At 45.2% G+C, this 24,427-nt stretch overlaps 2 protein-coding genes across 17 annotated transcripts in view; both read right to left on the bottom strand.

Annotated features, from left to right (window-relative positions):
• Positions 1-2,898, bottom strand: part of DHX9 (DExH-box helicase 9) — a 54,432-nt gene extending 51,534 nt beyond the window's left edge. For 2 of the 4 annotated variants that reach the window (XM_080407537.1, XM_080407535.1), the window contains exons 1-2: positions 2,646-2,897; positions 843-983 (exon numbers count right to left, since the gene is read on the bottom strand). In XM_080407537.1, coding sequence (XP_080263663.1) covers positions 843-983; positions 2,646-2,756 — 252 coding nt within the window. In that variant the 5' untranslated portion in view covers positions 2,757-2,897. Of the gene's footprint in view, positions 1-842; positions 984-2,575 lie in introns of all 4 variants that reach the window. The other 2 variants (XM_080407534.1, XM_080407536.1) reach the window with 2 other exon arrangements.
• Positions 2,899-3,591: 693 nt separating this feature from the next.
• Positions 3,592-24,427, bottom strand: part of NPL (N-acetylneuraminate pyruvate lyase) — a 35,473-nt gene continuing 14,637 nt past the window's right edge. For 5 of the 13 annotated variants that reach the window (XM_080407605.1, XM_080407601.1, XM_080407610.1 and 2 more), the window contains 11 exons: positions 14,693-14,761; positions 12,999-13,072; positions 11,797-11,884; positions 10,604-10,661; positions 10,438-10,513; positions 9,010-9,102; positions 8,048-8,196; positions 7,817-7,863; positions 6,926-7,010; positions 5,630-5,669; positions 3,592-4,251 (listed from right to left, as the gene is read on the bottom strand). In XM_080407605.1, coding sequence (XP_080263731.1) covers positions 4,100-4,251; positions 5,630-5,669; positions 6,926-7,010; positions 7,817-7,863; positions 8,048-8,196; positions 9,010-9,102; positions 10,438-10,513; positions 10,604-10,661; positions 11,797-11,884; positions 12,999-13,072; positions 14,693-14,761 — 931 coding nt within the window. In that variant the 3' untranslated portion in view covers positions 3,592-4,099. Of the gene's footprint in view, positions 4,252-5,629; positions 5,670-6,925; positions 7,073-7,816; positions 7,864-8,047; positions 8,197-9,009; positions 9,103-10,437; positions 10,514-10,603; positions 10,662-11,796; positions 11,885-12,998; positions 13,073-14,692; positions 14,762-15,010; positions 15,097-15,246; positions 15,625-16,507; positions 16,769-20,065; positions 20,101-23,427; positions 23,605-24,427 lie in introns of those variants that run through there. The other 8 variants (XM_080407608.1, XM_080407609.1, XM_080407603.1 and 5 more) reach the window with 8 other exon arrangements.

The raw sequence follows: 24,427 nt of genomic DNA, 5'->3' as shown, positions 1-24,427 counted from the left end.
GCTAACTGATCACACCACCGCTGCTTTATTCAGGACCCAGAACATGCTGTGTTTAGAACCCAGTCGTGCAGCACGCTGCATTGCCATGAAACTAACTGCTACACCAGAAACAATATAGGTTCTGTCACCATAGGGCTTCACCTAGGCTACCAAGGCAGGGACACTGCTTCCACCAATCAAACTATGTATCTTATACAGATAAATCCTTGATAAGGCAGTAGAAAAAGAGTCTTCCATCCCAATGTATAACATGTAGCTTTGTGCTTTATTTAGTGTTCTCTAAAATTGTTGTAAAGACAGAGTTGCCCTCCTGCTCAGCTTTTGTGATAGTCACTGCTGGTACTTGCATGGTTCATAAAACATCATAAAAAGCAGTGATCCTGTTACACACATGAGGAGTTAAGGCAGAAAGCATTTACAGTTTAAAAAGTGCCAAGTTTTGAATGTTTGGTTTGAGATATCTGTGATCTTTTTACTGTTGTGTTTTTGAGGGTTTTTTTACATACATGGTATAATATATCATAACATGCATTTAAAACAATTCCAGTGTTAGGTGTGAGTATTCAGCACTTTTCACATCAGGCTGCACCTTACAGCCTCTCTGAATTCTTTCCAACCTCATCAGTTATGCAGACCAACATGCAGCTGTTTTTACTAGATCACCCTACAACATTCACTGCATGTATTCCATCCAGCCTTCCAGCACTGCGAGCAGACGTTCCACACATTCAGTCTTCTTCACTGCACATGGGTGCCAGACTGAACTCCAGGGATGAAATGCAACTGGATGCACAGCACTGCAATCAAAGATTAGTCTTTGCTAAGGAGAAAAAGCAGCTTACTCCAAACGCAGGAATTTCGTCTCTCTTCATCTCATTCACCCGAACTAAGTAATTGACGAAGTCTCGAGCAGCGTTGCTCTGTGCATCTTTCTTGTTAGTGGAATTACCCATGCCAACATAGTTAAAGCCTTCCACTCGAACCTGCAAACAAAAACACACATCTGTAGCACGTACAAGTGAAAGGGTCTTGAAAACCAGTAAAACTGACTGAAACACCAAATTTCAGTTGTTAATAAGTACAGCAGAAATATTATTACTAAGTGTTGTTACACACTATTACACATCTATATATTTCTGTAGGTTGTGAATGTATACTTTATACCTATTGAAGGAAACACCCACAGTCCTTTCTCAGAGAGCATGAGGGTCTCCCAAAACCTCACTGAAGAATATGAACCAGTGCAGGAAGGGATCCTGGCAACACAGAGCAGCAAACTGTGCAGGTTCACTTTCCACAACCCTAATCCCAAACCCTCAGACAACAAGGGCAGGAGTGAGCTTGCGTGTCCTCTGCTGTAGCTCCACGTTATTACAGCTAGCACCGTGCAATATACTTCATAGAGACAAGCTTCAGAGCAGCAATTTCATATCCCACTAGCATGCCTGACAGGCTGCTGCAAAACCTGATCACAGGCAGTTTATTCAAAATTTAGACTAACCAGGTATTTTACACCTGCTTTTCTGCAGCCACTGACTGCCCCTCATCTTAAAGGTTATTGTCCTTCTTTTACATTTACAGTCAGCAACTCCATTTCAGTTTCACTTGCGCAGACTGCTTACACATTTCTGATTTCCACGGCTGACCACATGAACAGCTCTTTACTACAGTTAGTCAGTATTGGGGGGGGGGGGGGGGGGGGAAGTAAGCAGACTTGCATATAACATTCCAGCTAGTCCCAACCAGTTTTGTACACCCCCAATACCAAACTGAAGAACAAATGCAGGGTTGAATCCACTGGTAGCCGATACCCATTTTCTCATCAAACACCACATTTCACTAGTATTTTGCTTAACAGGTTCCAAACGATAAGCTTCTGGTCCCAGCAGACTTATCAATCTACCAGGACAATGGTATCACCAACAAAACAGTAACCTCACTGGATCCACAACCATCCCACCAGACCGTGCAAATCAGCAAAAACAAATGTTTCAGCAAGACCGGTCCTTTCATCTCTTGTTGGTATGGATGCTCACAGGGCAGCAACACGCAAAACCGAGAACAACATAGCTGTCCATACCACCATTTCAACCAAGCCGTGCCCCAGCTCAGTCGTAACACCTTTCAAACTGGTTTACCATCATTAAAACTGGTTTACCATCATCGCACTTCTCAGCTGTGTAACAGGTGCGGAAGATAAACGGGGGAAGAATAGCAGAATGGCAGATTCAAGGCGTTTCGTGCCAACCCGCGGCATGGCGAGCGAGCCCGCTGAGCGCCCGGCCTGGCGTGACTGCCAGCTCCGCCGAGCCCGGCCCGGCCCCGCTCCTGCCGCCGCCGCAGCCGCCCCTCGGCAGCGCCTGCCCCGCGGCCCGGCCGACAGGGCTTTCCCAACACACCCCAGCTCAGGCTCAGCCGGCCCGACGCTCCCCACCGGGGTGACACAGCCCGCGGCGCCGCTTGTCGCTGCGAGCAGGGTGGCACACGCCGTGCGAACGCCCTTAGGAAAATCCGTTCCTTTTCACCGTAAGAGCGCGGTGCCAGGTGCTGTACTCTCACAGCCCCCCGAGTTTACCTCACGCCAGCCCCGCACCCTCCCGCCGGAGCCCGGCCCGCCCCTCCCGGGCGGCAGGCAGGGCCCGCACCTCGCACTGGAATGTCTGGCGGCTGCGGCCGCCGCCGGCGCGGATCTCGTAGGCCGGCGTCACCCGCCTCCTCCCGCACCAGGCGTACAGGTAGTTCTTCACGTCCCCCATGGCTCCGGCCGGCGGGGCGGGGGCAGCACCGGCCGAGCCGCGGCCCGCCCGCGCCTCACAGCGCCGGCCCAGCCGCGGGCAGCACCGCCCGCCCGCGCCTCACAGCGCCGCCCGCGCATGCGCGGCGACGGCGGCCGCGGCGGGGCGGGTGCGGAGCGGGGCGGGTGCGGAGCGGGGCGGGGCCGGCCGCAGAGCCCGCGCGCGGCGGCGGGCCGGGAGCCGGTAGGGCCGCGCTCGCCCTCCGCAGTGCCGCCGAGCGCGCCCGGGCTCGGAGCAAAGCAGCTGAGGCTTTGGCAAGGCTCAGCCCGTCCGTAGGCGCCGGGACCCGTGAGCCGCTGGCAGCGCCGTGCCCACGCACTCCCTTACCCTCAGCCGGCAAAAATAAGCTTCCCTCAGGGTTTACCAAATGCACGGGGGGGGGATAAAAAAGGACCCCTTTTTTCCTGGGTATGCCAGGCTCGGTGGTTATACAGCCAGAGGAAGATCGCAGTTTTTCACGCCCTCACATCTCCACATTTACCCCCCTCTCTCCCCTTTTCCAGCCGTGCCCTGTCCTGGTGTTCGCACGCAGGAGCAAGGCCCAGCACCTCACATCTGTCACCTGCCCACACGATCAGACAGTAAAAGCTCGAGCTGGTGGAGAGAGGTTCAGCCCCGGGTACAAAAGAGCGCCTTTCCATCTGACAGCAGGTGACTTTCCGTCATGTACACGTCGTGCCTGTGACGTACAGCTCAGTCGTGCCTTTGGTTTTGGTGTAAGGAAAAAGACATCTACAGGAAGACGCAGAGGAAAGACATGTAAGCAAAACCATCTGCTTATCAGACAGCCGAAAGCTTTTTGTTGCAAAAGGTTGCTTTTAATTTTGCATCAAGTAAAGGTGTATAAACACGGTAAGGCAACAGCAGGATTTTACATGCACAGTCAAGTGTCCCAGTGATTCTCACAGACAGTGGGATAGCGGTCCGAACAACCAGGCGGTGTCACTCCGTGGTTTAAACACTCAGTGTAGTGCTCATGAACATCTCCCTTGGACAAGGCATAATCTAGCTGGAGGGAGGCTGGAGACAGATCTTCCTTCTTTCTAGACAAAAGGAGTCAGTATCCTCCAATTGGGGAAAATTTGCTTTTTTTTTATTAAAAGAAACCACCTAGTCCTGCAATGTGCAGAGCTCCAGGGGAACAGTTGTGCAAAAAGGTGGCTACATGTGCACCAACAGAGCCAGTCCTAACGGGAAAGGGCTCAGGCACATTGCCAATTCCCTGAAAGAAATTGCAGCCCATCGCGTGCGGAACGTGCCATGTGACAGTCCAACTCAGAAAAGGAGCCTCCACTTCCAGAACATTAATCACCATCAGGCCAAATAATGCTATCCAGCTTGGCTTTGGCCTTGATGATGAACTCCTCAGAGGCATCAACAAGTGGAAGCCGTGGAGGTCCCATGGGAATGCCAGAAACAAAAGTCATTACAGCTTTAGTCTGTGCAACACCAAAACCTGGGTGGACAAAAGCAAAATCAGAACATTTACAGATCATTTTGCTTAAAGCAGTCTCTAGACAGGTGTCAAAAAGCAGCAGCATAGAGTTCCTGTGTAACCTGGCATAAAGCAGGGTCTAAGCACTTCATGGAAATGACAACAGTGTAACTAAGAAGAAATCATTGTGCTTGCAGACAGGAAAGACATTACAGTAAAAGTTAATGCCTAGTTATTACATTTGTATATCTATTACACCATTATTGTTTCCCTCCTAAAGATACCAAGCAGAGTATATTCCTACGCACTTCAAAAACTACTGTGTCAGTTTTACAGATAATCAGGCCTGTACACGTGTTCCGTTCTCCTTGCCAAAATCTACTGCCACACACAGCCCTGACGATTGAAAAGATGGTGCAAGTTCTCCATAAGCAAAACAAGCAAAAATCAGGCCACTTCCAACTCCCCTTCACTGGTAGGCTGAGCTAGCCCAGCCAATTTGTCTCCACAGCACCCCGATGTCTGCAGCCTTGGAGGCACCCCCTGATGCAGGCTCATGTAAAGGCAAGCCCTGGGAGTAGTAACATCCTGCTGGCACGTGACAATGACATGGGGTGCCAGCTTAAACCAACACAGGAAACTTATGGAGGCCTCTCTGTTCATAGCTCCAGTCCCCTTATGTACCTCTGGCATTTTGCCTCTTTATAAGGCTAAATAATGAAGCATTTCCTCTGACTTTTAACCCAAGAAACACAACCAAGCACTGCAGCTCCGCCAGATTCATTGGGGCTTGCCCATGTACAGCAAAACCACAGTGAACAGCTCTCTTCATTAAGTGAAAACCATGAAACATCCGATTCTGTCTCCCTACACTATTCTGTCTTGGTTGGTTTTAATTGTTTTTTATATTAAAAATTGGGTTTGTTCCTAAAAATCATTCCATTTTAAAATGCTTTTGTTTTGTACAGGCTTGAACAATGTTACTCTTACAAGGCAGGAGAGACAAGTGTCAGATCTGTTTTCCTACTGGAGTACCACCATTCCAGAAAAATTACTCTAGAAAGAGAGCTAGAAATGAGCTTTTGGAGACTGAATGAAGAAGAAACAACCCATCAAAAGAGTCAGGATAAGAAAAAGGACAAATCACAGACCCACAGCTTTAAAGCTGTGAGACTTCATAGAAGGAAGGAAGTGAGAGTGGAATCTGTCAGGGGTGCTTGGTCAGCTCCCTTTGTTGAGCTCCCAGCTGCTACTAACTTGGGAAACAGCAGATGCAGCATTTTCTTACTGCAAAATCTTCTGGGAAGGAAGTTCTCAGGGTACAGCAACATGAGAGTTTTGGGAGCACCAAATCGGCATTTTTAGATATAATGAGGTAAACGAGCAGTGCAAGACTTACCTAGTTTGATGACAAAGTTGAGAAATTCCCCAGTGAGAAACTAGAAAAGACACAGTAGTTTATTAACTCCTTCAAATTTTAAGATGTAAAAGCATCTAAAGCTATTATGATATTTACATCTTATACAATGTTGCACAGCTTTGAGAAAAGCCCTTGGCCACCAGTCTATGGGAAATACTAATTTAATTCCTTTGGAATAGTGGAGGGAGAGAGGGATACAATAAAACGATCACTCCTTCTCAGTCTGTCACTCCTGTTCAAGCTATCCCTCACTGCAAGCAGTCAGAACACTGGTAAGTCTCATACTGGGCTCTAAAGGTTTACAAATATGAATATCCACTGTCTAGTGATGAGATTTCCCAGAGCAGATAATCTCTCATATGTCTTTGAGACTTTCAACCTGCAGTCACTTCTATTTTAAGGCAAAAGTAGGATACCTCAAATGTCCCACAAAAACGTTGAGTATAAATTGTACACTGATTGCTCTCACAAATCTTCAAGCTGTCAAGACCAAGGGGGTCAAGGCAGAGCTCATTTGGGACAGCATTCTGCCCTGTATCATGTCAGGTATCCCCAGAATATTCCTTGTCAAGGGGCCTGGCCATTGAGGGCTTGTTCAAGGAAAAAGGCCAGGCCATTGCTCACTTTGCATAGATCACAGAATCACAGAATGGTTGGTGTTGGAAGGGACCTCTGGAGATCGTCTGGTCCAACCCTCTGCTAAAGCAGGGTCTCCTAGAGCAGTCTGCAGGCAGGTTTTGAGTGTCTCCAGAGCAGGAGACTCCACAATCTCTCTGAGCAGCCCGTTCCAGCGCTCTGTCACATCAAAGTAAAGATTTTTTTCCTCCTATTCAGATGGAACTTCTTGTGTTTCAGTCTGTGCCAGTTGCCCCCTGTCCTGTTGCTGGGTACTACTGAAAAGAGCCTGGCCTGATCCTCTTGATGCTCCCCCTTAAGATGTTGGTGTACATTGGTAAGATCCCCTCAGTCTTCTCCAGGCTAAACAGGCCCAGCTCTCCCAGCCTTTCCTTCTAAAAGAGATGCTTCAGTCTCCAAATCATGAGATGAGATTAGAGAGTTGAAGGATAAGCAAGGCAGATCTTGGTTAAAAGTTAGTATGGACCGCTCAAAAAGATGAGGAGAGACGAGTAACAGGCAGAGGGGTTGGAGCTGAAGGAAGTTTGCTTTAATAAAGCTACCTTAGGGTATGGATGACAAAACCACCTGGAGAACAGCCCCAGTAAAGCTACAGGAGAAAGAAGGCTGCTCCCAGTAGGGACAGTGAAAATACTGTACCTGATACTTCCGTGCTAATGCAAGGTCTGGCTTTGCAAAGGCTTGCAACATCAAATTGGTTTTTCGGCCCAAATAGTTGTACGTACTGCCAAAAAAAACCCAAACCAAAACCAGAATCGGTACACGCAAAGGAGGAGCTCAGAACCACTGAAACAAAAGATGGAGCCACACACTTTTGCTGATGACATTATAAGAATACCATTATTATGATAGAGATTCATGCAAACTATGTGTGGTTTATACTGTCAAGCATCTGATGTATGCTGAGCCCTATGGAGGAGTTTAGAGAGCAGATTCCTCTTCCTAGTTCTTTCCAAATAGAACCACTTTTCACAATTAAAAATCAAAAGACACAATTAGGCAATATGGAAAGTCAATTGCTTAATTTACCAATTTCTTGTTCATTTAATGGATCATCTAGACAAGAACACAGATATCAACAGTAACTCATCTAAGCAGTCTGGTATGAGGGGCAGAAATGCAAATCAGAAATTAAACTCAGTGGAGCACTCTTCCTCATAGACTTCACATGCAAACTAATAATTTTAATCTCTATGGGTTTGGGTTCCTTACCCATACAATGAATACAAAAGCGATTGTCTACTTCACAAAGTTGCCGTGAGGTTAAAGAAATATGTTGAAACCTTTGCGTCGGCTTACAGGCTGCAGCAATAATCACCCCAACGAACATAATCCAAGATCCCAGGTTATATGACTGTCCCACCACTAGCACCAGAGCTAGCTTATCTGTCTGCTTGCTACTGTACAGCCCTACCCTGCAAAATTCTCCACAGCGTTGACAGAAGATTGTTAGAGAAATTCTGTGTAGGTAGCGGAAGATACAACAATACAGTGTGTGTGTTGAGGGGAAGGAGTCCAAGCCATACTGACCTTCCAACTGCTCCGTTTGCCCCTATTGCCAGTGCACTCAACAGTTGCTAGTTTGGGGTAGGGGGGGAAGAAAAAAAAATTACTTCATGTAACAAAATAAAGAAAAAAAAGGGGTGGTGGGAGGTCAAGCAGCAAAACTACCCGGCACCAAATGTCCAAGGTTATTTTTTTCCCCAAGGCTGAAGCAAGAGAACGCCTTAGAAGAAACTATTTTTAAGAGGAGCCTCTCACCTCATCCACCCCATAAAGGAATGCAAACTGCTCTCTCTCATTCTTGTTTATACACTGTGCAAGGTCCAAGAGGTCCGTGTCGCTGAACTTCACTCCCTGGAAGGTGGGGATCTGCTCTTTTATGCCATCCAGCAACTCTTCAACGCGAACTGTGTAGAACAGCAATCTCATATGAAGAAATGCACCCCTGTTCTGGGAGATTTCCCTGCCTTGTCCCCATGAGGGAGACTTACTAGTTCACAAGTTGTTCGCTTTTGGCCTAAGCCTAGTAAACTATATAGTTCTAAAACAAAGAGTAAGACAACTTCAGTGTAATTATTTCCCAGAGTTACACAGAAGATATTTTTCCACCCCCTCTGAAGCATTCCTTTTACCAGATCAGAACGGAAAAACCCTGGATAACAGATTAGGAATTAACTGTCAACAACATATTTAAGAATAAATATACATTCATACGTCCAGAAGCACCACATAACCTGCTGTCTAGAGCAAATAACCAAAGATCTGTATTCTATTTCTCATTCCTCTGCTAAATACTAAGACTTGAGAAGCATTGTGGTTTCACACGTAATTTACTAGCAAACATGACTACGCAGTCGGTGCACACCAAGAGAGATGGTGGCTGCTATCTTGCAAAAAAATCAGGATTCAACTATGAGTATCCAAAGCAATATCCTATCCTGGTCCACACTAATTGCAAAGCCATGGTCAGCACCTCCATCCCAGTTGTGCATCCCTCATAAGCCATGACTTTTCTTCTGATGAAGAGGAATTAAATTTATTTTCCAGTCTTGGAATCACCTCCCATTTTCAGAAAGGAGCCTTTCCAGTACGGCTGGCATGTGACAGGAACAGAGACCACATACCTAGTTTGGTTTGGCAGACTAATCACACCAGCCACAGGATTACTCAGGTTGCTATGAGCCTACATGCTTGAGAAGAGCTGACTAAGCAGTACTTACTCTTCACACCTGTCAGAGAAGGAATGTGATAGTAATAAAATGGAACCTCAGGGGCTTCAGACGCAATCTTCTGTAAGAAAGCAGTCAGTTCATCTGAAAGAAAACAATCGAGTACCTCCATAAGGGAAGGAGACTACCTCTAGTGAAAGACAGTTCAGATTCACAGCAGCCAGGGTGTGTGGAGAAACCATCTACAGCTTGTGTACCATACACAGCAAGTACACATCATAAAAAATTCAACATAACAAAACCCAGCGGAAGACCTTAGGGAAGGCAAAGATGATACTTATTTTAAACCAAACCAATTTCAGTAATGCACACTCATTCTCTTACCGAGGTAACTCATGCATGCTCTCACACATGCAAGACCTGTGTGCCAAAGTGGTCTCACCAGGATCACTTGTGTGCAACACAGAGGACAAGGGATTAAGTTCACATTCACCTCCCTTGGGGTCCTGCTTGAGGGTGATGACAGACAGGATTTTGGCCAACTTTTTCATACAGTTTTAGGAATCAAAGAGTTATCATGGTTGACATTCTTCCTGAGAATCCTGTACACTGCATCCTTCATAGATCTTGGGCAATCTTCTTATCAGCGCAGCAGGAAGAGGAATGGCAAAAAAACAATGTGCTGAAACCTCGCTTCCATCCTACTACTATCAGCAAGGTCTTCTGCTGATCTTTGTGCTGTTCCTTCGTGCTGACCAGTTTGATTGCCCTGATTGTATCCTTGGCTGTCAATACTGGCCATTCTTGCAATCCACTCGGGTTTCTTCTGGTGCTTTCATATGAACATTGCCATTCATAATTAATTCAGGCAACTTTTATCATTTCTGTTACATCCCTCCACTTCGTGTCGTTCTTTTATGTTATGTTGACGATATTAAAAGCAAAACACTTAATGTGTAAGTTCTGAGGAAACCTTATATGCACAGAACCAAACCTGATCACCTCAGTAACAAGAGGCACATCTGTGTATCAGCAGTTTATCAACTTGGTCAGTGTCCAGCAAGGATCAGCATGGAACCAACTGCTTCCTAGAATGGCCCAGATCAGGCGTGAACTCCGTACTATCTATTCAGAAGACAGACTGGTTAACTACTCTTTCCATAAGCAACTCCTCCTTGAACAAGAGGCTAAGAAAATACATCCCAAAAGACATCCTTGCCACTTCTTACTGGGAGAATTCTGATACCATCTTTAAAAAATGCTGCTTCTGGGTTTTGCTTTTGCATGGCAACAGACATGGCAGGTGTACAAATGTCATCACCAAAATATTTTCCCAAGAACGAAGATGGCATTAATCCTTTATCTATGATAAAGGATTTGGAGCGCAATATAAAACTGGCATTAATCCTTCATCTATGGTAAAGGATTTGGAGGGCAATATAAAAGGCCTCAGCAAGTCTGGCAATCACATCTACTCACCTTTGTTTGTGGGTCTGAAGAAGAAGGGGGCTATTACAGCAATACCACTGGCACCTATGGCTGCTGCGTGTCTTGCCTGTGGAAGAGAGAATGGAAAGTACTTTAAGGTACATCATCTTTATATTTATTACACACGTAGTGAAAAGAAATCATAATATATACACACCAGCTCTTGGGATTCTGGCAGACTCAGTGCTCCCACATGAATGATCACATGATCCAATCTGCACAAAAACAAATTCAGAAGGTTTGGGGAGGTTTCAATGATGGTGAAAAATACCAGTGTGTCAAAATGACTCGTTTCACACCAGGGAGCCACAGAAAAAAACTTCACTGTGCTAGATAAAACCTGTGTTGATGCGATGAGCAGACACACAGGAAAAATGCTGACATTGCCAAGCAGCTGGTGATGGAAAAAAGAAAACACATTTGCAAATATCAGTCGTGTGACTCCTTGGTGTTATCTTTGCAAGGTTGTCAGGAGGGACAAATCTTAGCATTTTATTAGGAAGTTAACATTAAGACATTAAGGATTTAAGGAGAAGCTGGGAAAAGGAAAGGATATTGAAGCATATATTTGCTTTCTAAACCTGCATCTCTGCAGAACTGCCAGAAGAGTTCAACCTCACAGAGCACCTTTGTCTGTTCCTGCCAAGGGAATCTCTCAGGTTCCAGTCCGTCAGTCCCATTGTCGTGTTTCTCCTTTATATCCATACAGACTGTGAGCCTTCACACCCGTTTATTTCTTCTCACTCTCCTCACCCAAAACACCTCCTCCTCTTCACATCCTCTGACATAGCAACTAACAAGGCAGCAGCAGTGAGTAATACAAGACTGTTAACAGGTACAAGAGATGGAGAATGGAGCTGCAATTTGGATACACAGCTGCAGATCCAGGTTGAATTCCTTCTTCTGGCACTAGTTTTCCACCTTTAGGGAGGCAGTTAAACACTGCACACCTCAGCTTCCCCCATACCAAATCATTTAATATATGAAAAGGTTCAGAAATGCTCACAGGGCATTAATAGGCAGATTGCTCTTTACTTCCATTTCTTCTCCAGAATCAATTGCAACGGGCACAGCCCTTTTTCTCCCTCTGAGCCCTTTTTGGTCCCCCTAGCCCTCACTGTACCAAAGAGAAGGACTCTTACAAGCTCTGTAAGCAGCAGAAATGGACACCAGCTAACTGACAGTGATAAAAACACAGACTTCTATGACAAAGGAGCCGGGAGGAAAAGCCCAACAATACTCAGAAAAAAAAAACAAAAAGCAGGTCTTCAGCAAATCTGACTTTGCAATCAGGTGTGCTTATATCATAACACGAGATCATGAATCCCCTGTTCCCTCTCAGCTACTCACTTGTCTTTTCCTTGGTGTATCCATTCTTCTGCCAACTGCTTCCTCTCCTGGATGTTAAGGGACAGTCCTTCTCCTGTTGTGCCATTCACTGTTTCAACACAACGCACACACTTGCTGAGGCCTGGCCTACATGCATTGGTTTTACCAAAGATAAGAACTGATGATTTTGACATAAAACAGAAATATTTTTCCCCAAACTCATTTTAAGACAGCAATGGCCTGCACCAGCATCTGCATGGGGATTGCAGGGTTATCATCACTAAATGCTTGTGTTCAAAACCTGGGTGTTTCAGAACCACCAGCTTTGGGAGGCAGGAGGCAGAATCAGTTGCTGAAACTGGGTAACTACCCCACAGCATCTCCTCCCCAGCAGACACTAACTACCTCCTTTTCCCAGCAGTGAGGCAGGCTGTGAAAGGTGCACAAGGGGTTGCTCAGCGAGCCAGGCAGTGACTGTCTATCCTCCAGCCCAAGGAAACAGCCTGACCTGAAATTTGCTGTCTCTGTCATAAGCACCCCTGGAAAACAACAAGACATCAGTATGTTGAGTCACAAACAACAGATTAAACTGGGATAGCTGAAGTCACTGCCAGCCTCTGCTCTGCATCTTGGCAGTCTTTCCACTGAAGCTTTGAACCACAATCTTATCACTTTCAGCTTACTTTACGATGGCAGGCTGTGAACGGAAGTGGTTTAGCAGATACTGTATTCTCTATCCAGCCATCCCTGTTGTCCCTGCAGTAGTCCCCAGGACAGGAGCAGAGCAGAGAGATGGGAGCAGCAGCCACCTCAGTATCACTCTGCACCATGGGTCTCCTCAAGAAGCCTATTTGGCTTTGATGAGCCCATTTAATTTCCTGGCCTCCCAAGCTGATGTTTTTTAATCAGATGATTGTATCTTGCTCAAGCAAAGGGGAGAATCATTTGGTTGAGACTTCTCTCCCAACACAGCATTATCCATTCATCTTTGGGAATATCACCATATGAAAGCAACACTTATTTTATCCCACACAGAAATAGGGTGTGGGCAAAAGCAGATGCCTTAAGTATTGCTTGCACTCTCTCTACTGGTGAATATAAACGTCTAGGATGATCCCACATCCACAGTCCTCCCCACTACAGCTCTTACCAGGTAAGATATCACAGTATTCCCATCCAGGCAAAAGGGTTGTAACATAGTTTCTGTCAAAAAAAACACTTACAAAAAACGTTCTTCACATTCTGCTCCCCTACCAGATAATCCACATATTGACGAATCACCGAAAGGTTAATTTGTCTGAAATGAAAGGAACGGGAGCAACTGTAAGTCTCCACCCACAGATACCTTAAAACTTGGAGATTAAGAAACAACAACAAAAATACATGCATTTTTGAAGCCTTGCCTTTGTACACACACTGATTACCCCAAGATACGATACCCTCAACATGTATTTAACATTTCAGGTAACAGCTCAGTTCTGAAATTCTTGCTTCCAGTTTCTCTTCTTCCTGACAAGTAGGTCACTGTCCTAACCTTTTATCTCAATTGTTAATTACTGCAGGCTCCTCACAGCAAAGGACTTTTTTAGGGAGATATGAAAGAACAAAAGGCACTCAAACCTTTTTGACTGTTGAAGGAAACACAAGTCCTCTTGAGAGCACAAAGATTATTTGTGCAAGTGCTGGCAAATAGTTAAACCACACTTGTAACTGCTGGACACAGAAGGTGAAATGGCATCTGCTGGATGTGACTTTAACCTCTCTTGCATTAAAGGATGAGGAAAGCAACAAACTTCCCTGACAAACAGGGGAAACTGGATTCCAGATTTATCTTCTCAGCCAGACAAACTTACTTTGTTTATCAGTGTCTGATAAACAAAACTCTCATTTTGTTGTTCTCATTTGTCGAACATACAGACCAACCCTACAGTCTAGCAGTCAATTCTGGTACCCTGACTGGGTTCACTGGTTTCACCTAAAATTTCATTGCTGCTTCCCCAGAACATATCTTACAAAAGCCGTGCATTCCAGGCAGAGGGCCCAGGTCACTCTCCAAATACCATGTTGCAATAAAATTTGAGTTCTAATAAAAAATTAAATCAGAAATAAGTTTCCTTTAATGCAAGAAACAAAGCAGTGACTGCAATGCAATTGAGTTCCCTGAGACAGAGCCATGCTTTACAGGGCTTGTTAAAAGCAAAGGCTCACTTTCAGAGGACTGTACAAGCAAATCTTCACCACCTCCCTAAAAACCACATACAGATCTTTAAGCGTCACCCATCAGAGAAGCTCAGGGTCCTTTGCTGACTCCAAACAACTTTGTCATCTTGCAACATCAAAATGTGGCAGGAAGGACATCTGTTTATCATCACTATTTTGAGGAAGGCTGAATTTCAACTTTCAATTTTATGTTATTTTCAGCACTGTGCAGTCCTTGCAGCATTTTCTTCAGATTTAGACTAATTCCACACACATATACATACACGTGAATCCATGTTATGTGAAATGTTAGTTAGCTAGGGCAAAGTCTAAAAGGCCTTCCAATTTTAACAATTATTTTCTAGCTTCCAAGAACTCTCATTTAACTAGGACTGTGATTTTCCTTACTCTGACTTAATTTGTACCTACAAAAGCAGCGGAAAGAGAGATGTGAGACTGATCCAAACTCTCCAAACCCAGACCTATAGCACTTGCTGGGCAACAGGACAATGCAAAGGCTAAGGGATCCCACTCTCGTCCTATGGGACAAACATAATAGTTTCCTTATCACACCAGAGATCTGATTTAAAAAAAAAAAACAAAAAAAAAAAAACCAAAAACCACTCAACAATGAAACAAAACTGATCAGTCCCAAGTAAGAGAAAAGGAAAACAGGGGTTCTAAAGTGACAGTAACCAGTGCAACTTCGACAACTCACCCATCAGGAGTCATTGGAGTGACTGTAGCAGCTACAAGACCCTGCAGCTTCTTTCCGGGTGTCATTGAGCTGTTTGGAAAAGAGATAAAACTGATAATGATCTTTTATTTCAGAGATGTTCAACTTGTGTTAAAGACCAAACTGGAGAGGCAAAGTTCAGAAAAAGTGGACTGTGGGAGGCCGTTAATGTTGGTTAGAGAGCGGTCTTTTCGCTGTGTTGAAGGAACGGTTTACTGGGGCCAGCCCCACACAGGGCAGGGCTGGGAGCACCAGCAGCAGTTACACTGCAGAGATGCCCCCAGTTTTACCTTTCCTCACCTACACGCCGGCGGTGCTGTGCACCCACCCGGTCACGCCTGGCAGCCGGGAGGGGAGCACCGTTTTGCAGAGGACCGAGCTCAAACCCTCCCCCGGCCAAAGGCCGCCTCACCCCCACCCCCAGCAGATCCCAGCCGCCCCGCCACGCCTGCGGGCAGCAGCCGGCCCAGCCCGGGGTCCGCCCGCCCCGCCCTGGCCCCGGGGACGCGGGGTGAGGCCCCCCGGCCTGCCCCCACCTCACCTCGCCTCGCCTCGCCCGACCGCCGGCCGGCCCAGCTCCGCAGCGCCTCCGGGGCGGCCCCGCCGCTCCGCCCTCGGCCCGGCCCGGCGGGAGGGGGCGCTGCCCCGGCTGCCAGCGGCTCCTCCGGGCCCAGCCCGCTGCCCCGGCCGCGCTCCGGCGGGCGCCGCTCACGGCTGAGGTGCAGGCGGCGCGGCGGAAAGGCGCGGAGCCGGCAGGAGGCGGGCTGCCGCCGGGCCGAGGGCGGGGAAAGCCGCCATCACCTGACAGCTCTCCAGAGAACGCGGCCCGCCTCAGCGCGCCGCAACGCACCTCACCCCTCGCCCCGGCTTCCCCTGCCGGGCCGCCCGTAACCTGCCCGTAACCCACAGCTGCTGCTGGAAAGCCAAGGCTTGTTCGGATGGTTAATCGCTATTTGGAAACTTTTTTAAAATAAATAAATAAATAAATAAATAATCAAACAAACAAACAAATAAATAAATAAATAAAGAGATAGCAAGCTAGATAGACTGACTGACTTTTAAGAATAACTACACGACAGGGTGGAGAGGTAAAAGAGAGCTGGCTGCACACCTGAGGAGACGCCAGGCTGCCCTGCAGGAGATCTGCAGGAGACCCGGGGGGTGGTGGTTAACAGCTCTATGGATTTCAGCAGGGATTTCTGCCCAGGCACAAGCCACTTGGAAAAAAATAGGGGATATCTTTTTGTTGTTGGCTGGAAAAAACGCAGGAAGGCTAGCTGCAAACGGGAAGGGTGTCCGCCTGAAGGCCTGCGGCTCAGCTCCCCTCACACCACCTTGCCCTTGCAGCGCAGCGCAGCGCATGTACTGCTGCTGCTGCTCGAGAGACATCCGCTGCACCACGCAGTAGAAAGAAAAAACATGTTTTCTGCAGTTCAAGGGCCCTTGAATGAGAAGGATTTCAACAGGCAAGTCATGGTGAGTGGGGAAGCAAACCCACCCTGCCTTGTCGTGAGGGAAACAAGCCCCACTGGCATGTCAAAAGCTTGTGAAGGCCTGGGCACTGCGATGACGGGCATCACGGATTAACAGATTTTTTTCGAAACAAATTGAGTTAAATTTCATCTTTTCTCTGTTCCCAGACAAAAACAAAGGTGCAAGTGGAGATGAAACCTTGCTTGGTTCTCTGCAAGGAAAATTACAGCTCAGTAATTTAAGGGTGAGCATCAAAATACTATCATTATTGTAAAACAAAATCCCATATGCCCCCCCCCAAAATTCAGCATTGTTCCAACTCACCTTACACCTCTGCATTTCTTTTAAGTGACAAACTTGCACATTTCACCCTCAGGGTCTCAAATCTGTACTCTGCATCAAATTTAAAAGTTGCGGTGTTGAAGAAATAAGCCAGTCATTGATCTCTGTGCCTTAGTGCCCCTTTGTACAGGTTGTATTTAGCTCTTCTGTTCCTTGCCACAGTTATCTAGCTGCAAGCTCTGCACATACTAATTGTCTCTGATGGATGCTTGCTGTGGCGGAGACCTGCTGTTACTCAGTGCCTCCAATTTGCTGTTCTACAAATCATCACTATTTGGATAAGAGAAACCCAAGCCAGTTAACATACAAACATACAGTGTATGAATAGAAAAACCATGCCATAAATCAAAAACCATGAGGTGCACAGAAATGAGAAGTTAAGGGGAAGACCTGCTTCATTTTGCCCCCGCTATGTACACCACCATGACCTGGGTGCAGCTCATGTCATGGGGGCTGCAGGACACCAGGAAAGGCTCCGGCTGCCCATTTCCTTATCTCCTGCTTGTTTCTTGTTCCACTGTGGTGCTGGAAGCAGTCCCAAAACCAGTGCAGTGCTCTGGCTCTGGGACATGCAGTGTGGGGAGCTGGGAGGATCTATGTTGCTGTGTGAGTAAGGCAAATGGAGGAGGTCAGGCTATGACAATCGAACAGAAAACAGTGGCTCATGGGGAGCTAAAACCACTCCTTGTGTGCAGCCCATGTGGCTCCTGTTTTCCTCTCCAGCATGTGGTTTTACCAGATGTGCATCACGTGCAGGGTCTGGGCCCCATGGCAGAAAGGCAGCTGTGCACAGCACAGTCCTCCTCCGCCCTACCAGACCCGCAGCTGGTGCTGAATTCAAATCTTCACCCAGCAGATCCGAGCAGCAGACCACCAGCATCTCTTAAGACAAAGCAGTGCCCTGCACATGTTTGTGGCTGACATTTAACAGACTCAGAAGGAAAGAGGCTATGAAAGGCCATGTAGAGTGCACATGGACTGACCACCAAAGGCATCAATAGATCTTTCTTGAACACGCCCCAATGCCTGCAGCTTCCAGCTCTCCTGTGGGCTTGGTTTGCTTCCCGGGGAAAATCTTTTGGGTTTTCTACACCCATCCATAAAACGGGTGCAATAAAACATTCTGTCTTCAGTGTGTGCTTTCAGATCTTCTATTAAAGCGCGTTTTGAGAGCATCCAGTGCCTGCAGTAAAGAAAACAATCCCCTCTTGTGCATTCTGGGAGCACATTTTTCATGTATTCACATAATAATCTCAGGAGTTTGGGTTTGTGGTATTCCTCCTCCGCTCCAAAATATGCTCACTGTGGGCTGTTCACATGCAGAGAGACTACTTTCTCTGGGGTTTGGATTTATTAAGAAGTTCTCACAAAGCACATGTATTTTTCTTTTCTTCGAGGCTCATCTTGTTCTTCCAGAAATCCCCTCTACTCTACGCATTTGCATCCCTATGGGTAATTTCTCTTTCTCCAGGCTGAACAGTCCCAGCTCTCTCAGCTTCTCCTTGTAATACAGATTTTGCAATCCTATGATCATCTTTGAGGCCCTTCACCGGAGTCACTCGAGGAAGTCCACGTCTTCCGTTTACTGGGGAGCCCAGCACTACACATGCACGTCACCAGAGCTGAGCAGAGGGGAAGGATGACCTCCATCAACCTCCTGGCAGCTCTCTAATGCAGGATACTGTAGGCTCAAGTTCCTCTTGCCCATCAGGACCCCCAGGTCCTCTTCAGCTAAGCTACTTTCTAGCTAGGTGGCCTCCACTCTGTACTAGTGCCTGGGCTTATTCCTCCCTTCTGCGGGACATTGCAGTTCTCTTTGTTGAAGTTCATGAGGTTCCTGTTAGTCCGTTTCTCCAGCCTGTCAAGGTCCCTCTGCAAACTTTCTGAGGGTGCTCTCTGCTCCTTCATTCAGGTCATCAATGAAGAGGTTAAGCAGTACTAATCCAAGAAGAACAGTGTATTTTGGGAGGTTCAGAGACAATTCAGTGGTCTCTAGAGTAATTTAGAGAATGTTGAGAAGATCCTCTGATTATTTTACGAGCCTACTTTGTGCTGTTTGATAGCATGCGAGAGAACTTTTACAGTGGTTTACTGCTGCTTAGAACAGTTTTTAGAAGTTACAGATTGGTGTAGAAGGGTTTTAGAGCTGCTTAGAGCTCTTTAGAGGAATTCTAAAGCTGTACGAGGAGTTTAGAGTTGTAGAGATACAGAAGCATTTTAGATGTATTTAGAGACACATTAGTGCTGCTTACAGCAACACAGAGGATCAGTTTAGAGGTGCTCTGAGGTTTTTAGAAGAGGTTTAGAAGAAGTAAAGGAGTTTACAGTTGCTCAGACAGCTTTACAGTTTTGGCACACTTTACATGATTTTAGAGCTGCTCAGAACTGTTTATAGGGGTTTTAGAGCAGTTACATCAATTTAGAGTGCTGTGAAGCTGCTTGTGTTGTTCAGAGTGGTTTTAGAGGACTTCAGAGAAGTTTTTATCGCTGTTTCTCTAAACAGGAGTTTAGAACTGCAGAGAGGAGTTCTAGAACAGTTGCAAGGAGACTGAGAGGAGATTGAGATCCATTTTGAAGCATTTTACTGCTGCTTAACACAGTGTGGAGGAATTTTAGTGTTGTTTAGAGGATTTTCAGAGGTAGAGTCGAGGTTTTAGAGGAATTTATAGCTTCTTACCATTGTTTCCTACTGATCAGAAGTGTTTTAGAACTGTTCAGATGGGTCATAGAACAATGTAGTGCATTTTAGAGATATTTTGGAGCTGTTTAAAGAAGTCCAGACTGGCTAAGCGGCACCCTAGAGCATTTTAGAATCAGTTACATGATTTCGAAAGGTCTCATTTAGGGGGTGTATTAATAGCTCTTTTGGAGCTCACCAGAGGTGTTTTGTAGCTATCTGGCAGTATTTTAGAGGGGTTTAGAGCACCTCAGAGTACATGCAAGGAGTTTTGGAGGTCCTTAGCAGAGATTAAGAGGCCCAAAGGAAATTCAGGGATATTCAAATCCATGCAGAGGAGTTCTGGATAAGATCAGTCAAATCTGAAAGCTGCTTAGAGGAGGTTTAGAAAGATCTTAGTGCAGTATAGAGGACCTTAGCACTCTTTCAAGGGATATTACAGCTCCTCAGAACTGTTTAGTGTGCTTCTGAGGAGCTGTGGAGGAATTTGGAGTTATTTTTCAGATCTTTGAGCTGTTTACAGGAAATTTAAAGACATTTTTAAAGTGGTTATATATTGTTAGAGATGTTTAGAAGCATTTAGTGGCAGTTTAGAGCTGATTAGAAGAGTTTTAGAGTGGTTTAGAGACCACTTTGAGTTGCGTAAATTTCACCTGTTTTGCGGCAGTTGCCTCACTGCAGCAATACAGAGGTCCTGACAGTCTTTTAGAGCAATTTAGAAGAGGTAGACAGTGATTTACAGCTGCCTAGAGGGGATTAAAATCTTACAGTAGTGGGTTAAAATCTTACAGTAGTTCAGAGAAATTCTGAAAAATTTTAGGGTTGCCCCAGCTCATCACCTCCCCAGTTCAGTGCTGGTTCACCGTTGGGACTCTTCCCACATCTTTCAAAGCCTCGATCGCTGTTTCTGACTCCCCTCACTGCCTCCATCCATCTCCCCCAGTCCTTGGGTGAAGGTTTCATGTTTGAGGGCAGTCTTTGCTCACCTTTGGAAGGAATGCATTTAAGGAAATGATGGTAAAGATTCTAAGACTCTCTGATATTTACATTGATAAAGCCCTATGTTATTACCAGAAGGAAACAGAACTGTGCTTTAGCTAAAACAAATACCCAAGTTATTCTACAGAGGTTTAGAGGACAGCTCAGGTCCAGTTCAGCAGTGCTACGTAATGCAGTGGATAATCACTAGCTCTCTTCATTCCTCCTACAGTCACCAGTAAATGAATATCTGCATGTCCTCTTATGCTAATGTCCCAAGTGCTAGCATACCGCATGCAATCAGCAGTCCCAACGATGCGTATGTGAGCTCAGAGTCTCAAGGATAAAAGAAAGAAGAAATGAGTTTACTGTTGCCATTTAAAATACTACTTCTCCTTTATACTCATTTCAAGTGCATGCTTAATGCCAAATATATCCTTCCAATGGGAAAAAAAAAAAAAAAAAACCAACCAAAAAAAACCATTCAGGAAGACTTGAATGGCTGTGGGAATTTATATTCAGGCAAATCTGAATACATGAACTCACATTCAGGTTCCAAAATCTGCATTGTAAATTTTGGGCAATTTGCAGCTGCAGCATCCTGTGCAGTGACCGGAAAAGTGCCTTCCTGCTTCCCACTGAAATAAGCAGTAAAGTGTAGTGGTGCCAAAGCTTGGAGGAGAATAAGGATACCAGTGAAAACAACAAAAATCAGTTGCTATTTTTCCAAAACAAGTATAGGAATTAAAACACAGCTTTATAGATCTAAACAATTTTTCTAAGGAAAAGAAATAAACATGAATGTCAAAACCTTATCTAAGTAACCCCATAAGGTAATTTTGAATAGGGAAGTTATGAACACTTTTTTGTGGCCATGTGCCAACATAGGGGATTCACATATCTACTAAGAACTCCATTACTCAAATAACTGATTTGCTGAGGCAGCTTAACTACTAAAGCCAAAGGCCCTGCAAGTTTCCTCCAGACTTCTTTGTCATTGCTGTGTTAACACTTCAAAAATTTTCTACACTGACTACAGTTTACCACCCTCGTCCTTTACTTCTAGTTTCCCCAAATTACACTTCTCTCTACCTATACACTGTTTTGACATCTGGATTTTCCTACTTCTCAAGTTACCATGAGCGCAGTTCTGGTTGGCCGTAATTAAACTACAGTTCTGCTTCTGTTTCTCTCTGAAATAAATAAATGTATCCAGACACAATATTCTTCCAAAGGCAGTCCAAATCTATTTTCAGAACACATACAAAGGGCGCAAGCCTAAATGATGGCAGAAATTCAAAAAGGCAACACGTGTGAAAGTGATGAAATCCTGTTAAATCTCGTCTTGTCTGGCTGGTATTCAGAAGGTCATCATCTGAGAGGCTGACGTGATGTCCTTACATGCAGAGCATCTACCTCCTCTTCTCTAAATTGAAAGATGCAAAAATCAAAAGAAATGCAGATTTTAAATTTGAGTTTTAAACTGCATAGTTGGATAGCAATTCTGCCCAACAGCTTGCAAGTTTAACTCTTCTAGAACTGAGCATAACCTGGAGAATTACTAATTTAGGATTTTCTTAACTGTCTTACACATTCAGACTGGTGTGTCTGCTGCATAAAAGATCTTTAACATGCCAAGATGTTACTTTAAATGTTAGGATGCTTAAATATTTAATCTTCCCATTAACAGTCAATTAATAGATACTAGAGTATATTGAAATGTAAGGCTTTAGAAACAGAGAACTACTAAGGTACACTGGATCCATTAGTGAGCTAAAGTGATCACTGCCAACCAAGAGTTTGAGGGACTTTTGTATTGAAGTAAAACTCACCTCTGAACACAAATAACAGTGCCATCTGCTGCAGAATGCAGCACTGGATCATCTTGGGAAAGGAGTGAAAGAGAGACTGGGTTCTTAAAAAAATCCATCTCTGCAGGCCTTACTTGCAAATCTAAGTAACAAAAATGCCTACTGAAACCCCACACCCACTACCAATATCCCCACTGCTAGAGAACGGGAGAAGTTCTGGTATGATCCATACCCAAAAAAGATCAGGAAGCAGCTTAGGAGACAAACGCTCAGCTAGGGTAACCGGTCAATTTATGCTTAGGTGGTGAGTTGGATTGGCAGGCCAGAAAGAGAACACGCTCCTACAGGCACGCATTGCTAACGCCTGTGCGCTGACAAACACTGTCACGCTTAGATTGCAAGGGCTTCACATTCACGCCCCCCAATTCTGTTTCACGTTACCCAGTATGTACCACAGTGGTCCTCAACTCATACTGCTGAAGAGCTGTCACAACAGAGATGCTCCGAGCAAGAAGCTCACTAGTTCAGTTTCAGTTACCTCTTCATGTCTTTTTGGTAAAAGTGGAAAACAGCATTTTAGGAGCGCATTTTATTTAAGTAATGAACCCTTATGCTCTGGGGCTGTTTCCATCATTTCTGGACATGTCCTTAGGTCCTCGGGACTCCATATGGAAACCCTGGGCTCTCTAGGGCAATTTCTGCATACCTGGGACTTCTTCAGACTCGTGGGGCTGTTCACATCATTTCTTAATGACCCTTCAGCACAGTCAGGACCTTAACCAAGGTCCTGGGCAGAGGAGCTGCCAGGTGGTCTCACCCCATGCAGCACATAGACTGGAGAAAGCTGAGAATGAGAAGGAGGGAGGAAGGGAAGGTAGGGGCCAAAGCAGGTGAAGAGAAAGGAAAAGATCATCTTACAAGTCCAGGAAGGTGGATTGAAGAAAGAAAATGCAGAGCCACTGTGTTCCTGCCCACTGAGACAGGACAGAAGGTATCTGGATGGTATCTGCTGGAAGATGCAGATATAAAAATTATTCTTGCTGGAGCTGACACTGAACTCCTACCTTCATCTGGAGAGACTGCCTAGCAGGTGAGATGTAAGAGGCCTTGGGCTGCCACGTGCTTGCTAACTACTCCCTTTCTCTGTACTGCTTGAGAGCATTATCTGTGGTACGGGTTGTTGGTGACTTCAAATACTGGACTGTCCTATTGATAAGAAACATTCAGTAAATATTCTCCTTAAGGCTGTTTTTTTGAGCCCTCTGAGTCATGTTTTCAGATGATTGATGCCTGGTTCTTTCCTCCTGTTTGCAAAGAAAGTGTATTCTCTCTCACCTTAGGCTATAGCTTAAGTCATTGTTAAATACCATTTAAAAAAGAAAAAATACCAATTAAATAGATTTGTGTCAAGGCTTTGTTCTAGCAAACATTGTTACCTATGTGACCTTAATCCTGTTTCCCTGAATGAGATGTTCTTATCTTGGTGATAAAAATTCATCTTCTTTCACGTTCTTGTTTCTGAGAAGAATCTGTCAATAGCAGAATGCAGATGGATTTGTAGGGAAAGAATTCACTTCCACGTCTTCCAGCACTCAGAGAGAACTGCAAGTTTTCTGTGGGTTTGGATGGAGACAATTACTTGTGGGGTTCAGCTGACAGCTAGATCCCTAAACAGATCTATATTTAAAATAACCCTTATTTTGGAAATAATCCAAGTGAATAAAGCAGTATATAAAGCTGAGACAGCTTCCAGTCTCTCTCTCTGGCCTCTATGGACAGAAGACAGAAAGGTTTAGGAAGGTTTTTCATGCAGCTGGAAGGAAAGATTAATTTAGGTTTAATTCTCCAAACCCAGAATGATTCTAAAATGTGACCTTCATCAGAGAAATCTTGGAATATGGCAAGTCAAAAGTGCTCTGGAGTGGTGTTGGATGTAGGAAGTTTTTTATTTGGTCAAGAGCAGTCATTTCCATGCAATCTCTGATGAAGTGAGCAAAAAGCCACTAATGTAGCAAGATTTTAGGTAATGCTGCCATTGAGTCAGCTGTTTCAAGTAGCAGGGAGATGCAATAGTTTCATGTGTCTTTTTTAACAAATTAGCTGGAATCAGGCAAAAAGCAGATGGACAAAATCCACATACGCACTTCCAGAAAGCAAGTGATTTTTGGTTGAAGGCCAGCCCAACAGTAACAAACTGGTGTGCTGACATAAGATGCATAGGTTAGAGCATAAGTTCTAATTACCATCTTATCAGAGTTAAAGCAGAGATTTCATTTCCACAATTTGCAAAGGACAATATAGAGCCTCCTTGGAACAGCACTATAGTACATTCAACTGCTTCCTTAGAAGCTGGTATGCTTATGCTTCTTCATTTTCCTTGCTGCAAGTGAGAATAAGATATAAAATAGAATTTGCTAGAAGGGCTTATCTTTCATT

Source organism: Falco punctatus (genome assembly GCF_963210335.1).
Source record: "Falco punctatus genome assembly, chromosome: 11".
Taxonomy (NCBI): domain Eukaryota; kingdom Metazoa; phylum Chordata; class Aves; order Falconiformes; family Falconidae; genus Falco; species Falco punctatus.
This window is presented reverse-complemented; position numbering and strand designations above follow the sequence as displayed.